This window comes from Megascapheus bottae, chromosome 21 (assembly GCF_031878675.1).
Source record: "Megascapheus bottae isolate mThoBot1 chromosome 21, mThoBot2.hap1, whole genome shotgun sequence".
In the NCBI taxonomy this organism is placed as follows: Eukaryota; Metazoa; Chordata; class Mammalia; order Rodentia; family Geomyidae; genus Megascapheus; species Megascapheus bottae.
The window spans coordinates 27,746,260-27,753,675 of NC_143529.1; the positions used below are offsets into that span (position 1 = coordinate 27,746,260).

General features: G+C 48.5%; 1 protein-coding gene across 1 annotated transcript; it reads right to left on the reverse strand.

The window, feature by feature from the left end:
• Window positions 1-5,709: 5,709 nt before the first annotated feature.
• Window positions 5,710-6,723, reverse strand: Rnf228 (ring finger protein 228). Its single transcript, XM_090354399.1, is given in 3 exon segments — window positions 5,710-6,176; window positions 6,179-6,225; window positions 6,227-6,723. Coding segments are annotated over 3 exon segments (1,011 nt in total).
• Window positions 6,724-7,416: the final 693 nt, after the last annotated feature.

Sequence of the window (7,416 nt, forward strand, 5' to 3'; positions counted from 1 at the left end):
ATCACTGCCTTGCAAGTTGGACCTCAATATTTCTCCCAGGCCAATAATTGTATAGTTATCACAGAAAGCTAATCCTTTCCCCAAACTATAGGTCAGATATAACTTGATCTCAAACCCCAAGTTTGGCTGAAAAATATTTCCCTATGCATACACAATACAAATATAAATGCAGTGTTTCTAAATAATGGAAGACACTCATGATCCTTGATGGAAAGATTGTGTATTCCAAAGCTCCCCAAATCAAAGATGTTGAAAAATGGTTTATTTTTGCAATGAGTAAGCACTTTCTCTTCTGTTTTTATTGTAGTGTGCTTTGTGATGGTAGGAGAATTCTCCCTCATCTTTCTTCTCACTTCATCCCCCATCCCCCGCCTCCACTCAACTTCCTAGATGTGGCATTTCTAAGCCAAAGATAATCCAATTTTACATATATGGGCTACTGTTTTTCTAAAGGAAGCGTGCACATTCTTCTTTAGCTCCTAGGAATATTTAAGAGATTGAACTTTAAATACTCATATTCGTTAAAATGTATTTGATGATCAGAAATGGTTGAGAATGTATGACAGAAATAAATTTGCTTTTCTTTGGTGTATTTGCAGTTTGCTAAGAAAATAGAAGCCTCAGAACCAAAGTGGATAAAAGGAAACAATAGTGGTATCATATAAATATATATATATATGTATATACTTATATGTGGACAATCAAATGACAGATTAAATCTTAGACTTTATTTATTCACATGTCTTCAAAGGTCTGGTTGCAGTCCTTCCTAACATCTTAAAAAGTTATGCTAATAAATATTAGCTATTCCTCTAACTTGCAGTCTAACATATTCAATAGACTTATATGACTTCACAGGAAGAAAAACAAATGTGTATTTAACAAAGATACAGCTCATTGTTCCATGACATTAATTTAATCATCCTCATGTCAGAGCAGAAATGTAAAACACTGATGTGGGCAGAATCAAATGGTGATAGAAAGGTACCACAGGGTAACTGCATGACTCTGCTCTTAAGTTGAATAAAATGAGCATGTCTGGGACTGGGGGTGTGACACAGTGGTAGAGTAAGGCCCTGGGTTGATTCTCAGCACTGGGGAAACATGAATAAGTTTGCAAAGAATGCTTTATTTAGAATGGCAAAGATATCTAGGACCAGTGGCTGCTGTCTGTAATCCTGTCTGTAGCTACCCAAGAGGTTGAATCTGAAGAACATGGTTCAGAGCCAGCCCAGGCTTATCTCCAGTTGAAAGCTGGAAATGGAGCTGTGGCTCAAGTGGTAGAGTGCTAGCCTTGAGCTAAAAAGCCCAGGGATAGTGCCCTGGCCATGAGTTCAAGCTCTGGGATACACACACACACACACACACACACACACACACACTGCAAGAACTAAAAGTTATTCAAACAAGGATTAAGGAAAAAATGAAATCTGACAGAATATCTTCACAATGTTATGGGAATTTTCCCTTACGTAATCAGAATATCTAAATACTCTTTGGTTGGTCTCTATAATGAGGACAGTGCAAAAAGCACTCTGCTGTTATAACACCGATTTTCTCAAAACTCAGGAGCACAGTTTGTTTGTTTGTTTTGTGGGTCATGGAGCTTGAACTCAGCCTGGGCGGCCTGGGTGCTGTCCCTGGGCTCTTCAGCTCAAGGCTACCACCCACCCTTGGGCCTGAACATTGTCCCTGAGTTCTTCAGTTCAAGGCTACCGCCCTACTCTTGAGTCAAGTCCCACTTCCCCTTTTCTAGAGGTTAATTGGTGGTAAGAGTCTCCAGTCCTTTTGTGCCTGGGCTGGCTTTGAACCTTGATCCTCAGATCTCAGCCTCCTGAGTAGCTAGGATTACAGGCCGTGCCTAAGAGCATAGTTTTTAACATTTCAAAAATCCTTATCCAATAGGAAATATAACTATTTACCCTCATGGTCTCAGCAGGTTGGCACTCTGTGGAGCCTACTTGCCCAATATTCCTTCCAGGGTTTTCCTTCAGGTAGCTCACCACACTATTTATGAGCCACTTACTATGTACTAAGAATTCATTACACAGCTTTGTGGCTAAGAAGAGAGGCCAAACAGGCAATGTTCCTGTAGTCTTTACATTCTGGCTGCAAGAAATCAACAATTCAGCAGATAACTAACACCACTGCAGACAGTTCTGAGTGTTGGGAAGGAAGTAGCAGTGAGATCACTATCCCCTGGGGATAGAGCTCTCTGGGGAGATGATATTAGACCTCTGAAACCCAGAATGAAAGAAAAAGCAAGTGCACAAAGAGCTTTAGTTTCTGAAAGCAGTTGGTGGTGTGTATGAATGTTTATGTAAATGTACAAATCCTCACATTTGAGGTGAAAGAAGGTGATTTTTTCTCTCTCCATTTTATTGTTGAGCAGCCTAAGATTCACAGAGATTAAATGATGTCCACAGTCTTTCCAAATAAGGGGAGATCTAATATTCAGACTCACATACAGAGTCCCATAAACTGGTTTTCCACCCCAAACCCAATGAGCTTTCTTGAGATGGACATTGTTCAACAAGTCATTGGACATTCCAAGGATAGGTATTTTACTCATTGCTTGTATGATGAATTTGAAGGTCATGTTCCATGGAAACTCACCTGAAAATTAGGTGAATTGGAGTCAGGGAGATCGCTGGTTTCTGAGCAGGTGTGTGGTCAGATCAGTGACTTCATTGATAGTTCTCACCCATGACCTGAAGAATTGTGTTCAGGATTAAATCAAAATCTTTCAAGAACATTGGAACTATCATGAAAAGGAGAATTGCACACCATTGTTTCTAGATTGGAACTATCATGAAAAGGAGAATTGCACACCATTGTTTCTAGATGCTCTCTGGATAAATCAGTCAACACTTTCTAAATTCCTATTGTATTGATGGTGCTGGTATTTCTGGCAATCACAATCAAATCTGTGAAACAGGTGAATAAGGACACACACACACATACACACACACACACACACACACACACACACACCTGAATGCTTAGCAATCAAAACCCACTAGAAATCATATATATATGAAACCCTCTTCTATTTAATGTCTGCTAAAAAATGTTAGAAATTAGCAGTAAGGTAAGGTCAGCCAAGAAATGAAATCTTCATGCCTATGTATTAAGCTAGGAAGTAAATCTATGATTTTAAAGTATTCAGACTCAAATTTACATGTGCAATCCATAAAAGAAGCAAAATGTGGCTTTCATTGTGACTGAGGCAATTCCAAGATGTATTTCTCATTTATGAAGAATAATTTAGGTTACATCACTGGTGTTCTTCTGGGGAACATAAATAAACTTTATGAAGCAAGTTGGTCCCCAAGTAACTTTAGACAGACTTCTAGGGTGCCAGTTTAAGAGAAAGAAATAACAAACACATGTTTGTATACACACACACACACACACACACACACACACACACACACACGGTTCCATCCACAAAGCCAATTTCTGTTACTACTACGCATATATAATGTGCATTATACATACAGCCATGAGCACAGCACATCCACATGCATTCATGTGTGCATGCAGTTTTTGCAACTGAAGTGGCTGTAAACAGCATATCTTCATGGGAGGGAAGCAAAGGTGAACAAAACACTTTTAAAAAGTATCTGTAGAACTAATACAGGATGTTAAGGGTAGAAGGAAATGAAAACTGATCTCAGAAGTGTGATTCCTTGTACTAGTCAGTTGAACACATGGAACAGAAACATGTGACAAAAGAATTCTGTGTTGGTGGCTGCTGTAGTTGTAGATGGGCAGACTGCATTCAGAATATTACAACACTCCAAGAACTCACTACAGTGGCTCCTTGTAAACAGCAGAAATAATTCCATGAGACTTTCATCTTAGCACTACACATTCCTACATCTCTCAGCTCTAATGACTTTGGGATAGGCATGTGTAATGAAGAAAGAGAAATGCAAGGAAGGTATGGCATTGTCCAAAAAGAAATTACCCATTACCTGACTTCTGAAATGGTAACTCCTTACTACACCACCTTAATAATAGCAATAAAATGCCATTATGAAATTATCTAACTTCCTTCTTCTTGAAAAAAAAAAGAGAACCGAGGAGCAAATAACCTTTAGCTATGTCACAAGGAAATAAATGTCATGAACATATTTCTATAAATATTTCTTGTTTTTATTAAGACAATATAGACATATACTGCACTATGTTGTACCTTCTAAACTGTAGCCACAGCACTGCTTGGTGGCCAATAAATTACCTCACTCATATGATAGATACAAATGTTCCATTCAGGTTCAGTTAATAGTATCAAGATTTCATGCATGGCTTGCATAAATACATAAACACATGAGGAATAGTAGCAGACCCACTGACTCTTTGGTGATTTCCAACATGAAAATTCTCCCTCCCCCCACACCTTAATCACCCCAAAATGGATTAAGGAATGTTTTCATATAAAATACATTTGGAACCTTTTCTTCTTTTCTTAAAAACAGGCACCAAATTCACGTATAACATGTACTCATAGTTCATCCCTTAGTTACAAAATCAGACAGATATGTATTCTTTTTCCTCTCGAGTGACTAGATGTGGACATTTCAATGATCTTGATGATAGCAACCAGTGAAATTCAAAATAATATTTTAGGGCAAATGTATCATAGACATGTTTGTAGTACAAGGCATAAAGGCTTATCACTAAGCTTCAACTTTGGACGTTATCATATTTTTTCATACAATTGAGTCATTAATTTTTCACAGTATAGAATCTTAGATCAATTACCAACCCACCTTTATTTTGTTCCTGATTCTGAAATGCGTTTGGATCAGAGGTATAATAAGGTTAAGTAGTTTAAGACAACTTGTCTGGATATGTTAATTCGCAACGTTTCCAGCCTTACATATTCAAAAACTACATGATTTAAAAAAAATAAAATTTTAAAAAACAAGTTAAGGGGAAGCCTTTCTATTCGGGTGAATAGCTTTCAGTATCTTCCAGGCGGGGGCAACCGTCAGTCAGTTTTGTGAAAAGGAAGATCGGGCTCTGCAATCCGAGTCCAGTTACAGATGAAATGACTTCCTGGCAGCTACGCCGAGGATAAAACCACGGCTAGTTTCCGAGAGATCGTACCTCTGGGCTGTGCTCCAGCCACCGGTGCGCCCCAGGCCCCCTCTCCGCGGAGTCTGGGCCCCTGCGCCCGGATGCCCGGTGCCCGTGGGGCGTGTTCCGCCTGCTTAGCCTTCAGGATCCCCCTCCTACCCGGAAGCACGAACACTTTGCAAGTTTTCAAGGCTCATTCATTCTTCCCCTAGGCGGTTCTGGTCCATTCACGTGGATCCGAGCAGACACGTGTGCGCGCGCGCCGCACCTTAAAAGAGATTGGCACAGGCCAGGGACAGTGTTCTGGAGGGTTGGCTGGGGTCCACTCTTTCCTCTGCGCAAATCCTCAGGACTTTGGAAAGAATGGGGCATAAAGTGCCTGGCGCGGTCTGGGCCCTTCCTCAGCGTCCCGCCTCCTCCGTTTCCACCCCGGGCTCAGCGCCCAGAAGGAGCCGGGGCTCTAGGAGCCTAAGAGGGGCGGGAAAAATAAAAATAAAAAACCCCCGAGGTCCAACTCTGGCGGCCCGAAGTTTGTCCCGAGGTTGCAGGGATGTCCGATCCTCGTAGACCCGGGGACGCAGGCCGGGAGCCCGGTATGCCCCCCGCAGCCCTCGTCCCCCGCTACGTGTCGCTCCTCCGCGCGCCACCGCCGGGCCGCGCCCTCGAGGATCCAGAGCCGCTCCCCGCCGAGCCCGCAGCCGCGCCGTCGGGCCGGTACTTGAGCCAGCAGATGACCCAGGTGACCACGACGGAGAAGAGCGCCAGGATGCTGGCCACAGACAGGCAGATGGGTCCCACCGGCGAGGGGGAAGGGGATCCGGTGGCAGGGGCCGCCCCAGGGGGCGTCCCGCCTCCCGGGGGTCCCCCTGCGCCCCCGCCCCCGTAGTGGTTGACGAAGATGAGGCCGGTGAAGAGCAGCACCACCATGGACAGGAAGGAGAAGACCACGCACACGCAGCCGGCCGTCAGCGCCGCGCGCTTGCAGTTCTGGCAGCTCTCGTAGGCGCCCGGGGCGCGCAGGCCGGGGCGCGCGCGAGCCCCCGGGGCCGCGTCCTCGGCGGGCGGCGGCGGGGCGGCGGCGGGCGGCGGGGCGGCGGCGGCGGCGGCGGCGGCGGCGGCGGCGACGGGCGCGGCGCGGCGCTCGGGCAGCGGAGGGAGGCGGTCCTGGGGAAGCGGGTCTTGCGCGGCGCGCAGAGCCAGAGGAAAGGCCTCGGCGAGCTTGGTGTTGTTGGGCAGGCCGTGCACGCGGCTGTCGGGCAGCGGCGTGCGGTGGCGGCACACGGGGCACGCGATGGCCCCGGGCGGGCCGTGCCAGGGCGGCGGGCGAGGCGCGCGCTCAGGGGCGGCGCCGGCGGCGGCGCGGAGCTGCAGCTGGGTCAGGCACTCCTGGCAGAAGGTGTGTAGGCAGGCCAGCAGCTTGGGGGCGCGCCTGTCCGCGTCGAAGTAGTTGTAGCAGATTTTGCACTCGTAGTCCTCCAGCGGAGGGAGGTAGGGGCCCGTGGCGGTCGCGTCCCGGGTCCCCGCGTCCCCGCCATCCCGGGCTCCCGCAGCTGCGGAGCTCCCGGCTCCCGCCCGGCTCCCTGGACTGCTGCTCGGGCTCTGGGCGCCGCCGCTGTCGTTCGCCGGCGCTGCCATGGCATGATCCGCCCCTCATCAGGGGCCAGGTGAGGCGCCGTCCTCCCCCTGCGGGGCCGCGGATGGGGCGGGGAGGAGGCGCTTCTGCCGTCGCCGGGCGGAGGAGGCTCCGTTAGCCGGGGCGGGGGCGCGGTGGCCGCCGCCCCCCCCCCCGCCGGTCCACCCCACCCACCGCGCCCTCCCGCGCGGGCGCCTCGCTCCCGGCCGCCCCCGCCCCGCCTCCCTCCCGTCCCACTAGGCCTTCTCAAGACAGCCCCCCCTGGCAGCTTTGGATTGCGGGGTTCGCTGGCCTTGGAGTTCGGAGGTGAGGGGGGCGGTACAGGGGGGCTCAAGGGGTCGCAGCTGTTCAAGGCTGCTGTGTTTTTTGCTATGCAACCTCCATCTGTCACCTCCCCCTCCACCCCCGCCCCAAGATGTGGGGAAACGGGGACCTGGATTTTCCTCTTCCTCTCACCCCACCCCACCCGTGTCTGTCCTCGCCTGTCTGGGGCTGGGTCTCTGAAGTCTCCCCCGCGTCCTCCAGCAAGCGCTCACCGGTGATGTCAGGCGGGCCCGCGCGGGGAGGGGAAGCGGCGGCCTCGGCAGCCCGGCGGTGACGGCTCCTTCCCTCGGTGAAAATCGTGATCTCATTTCTCCGTCCGAGGGCGAAAGCCAATAACCACCGAGCCATTTAGGCTTTGAGCTTTTATTAGC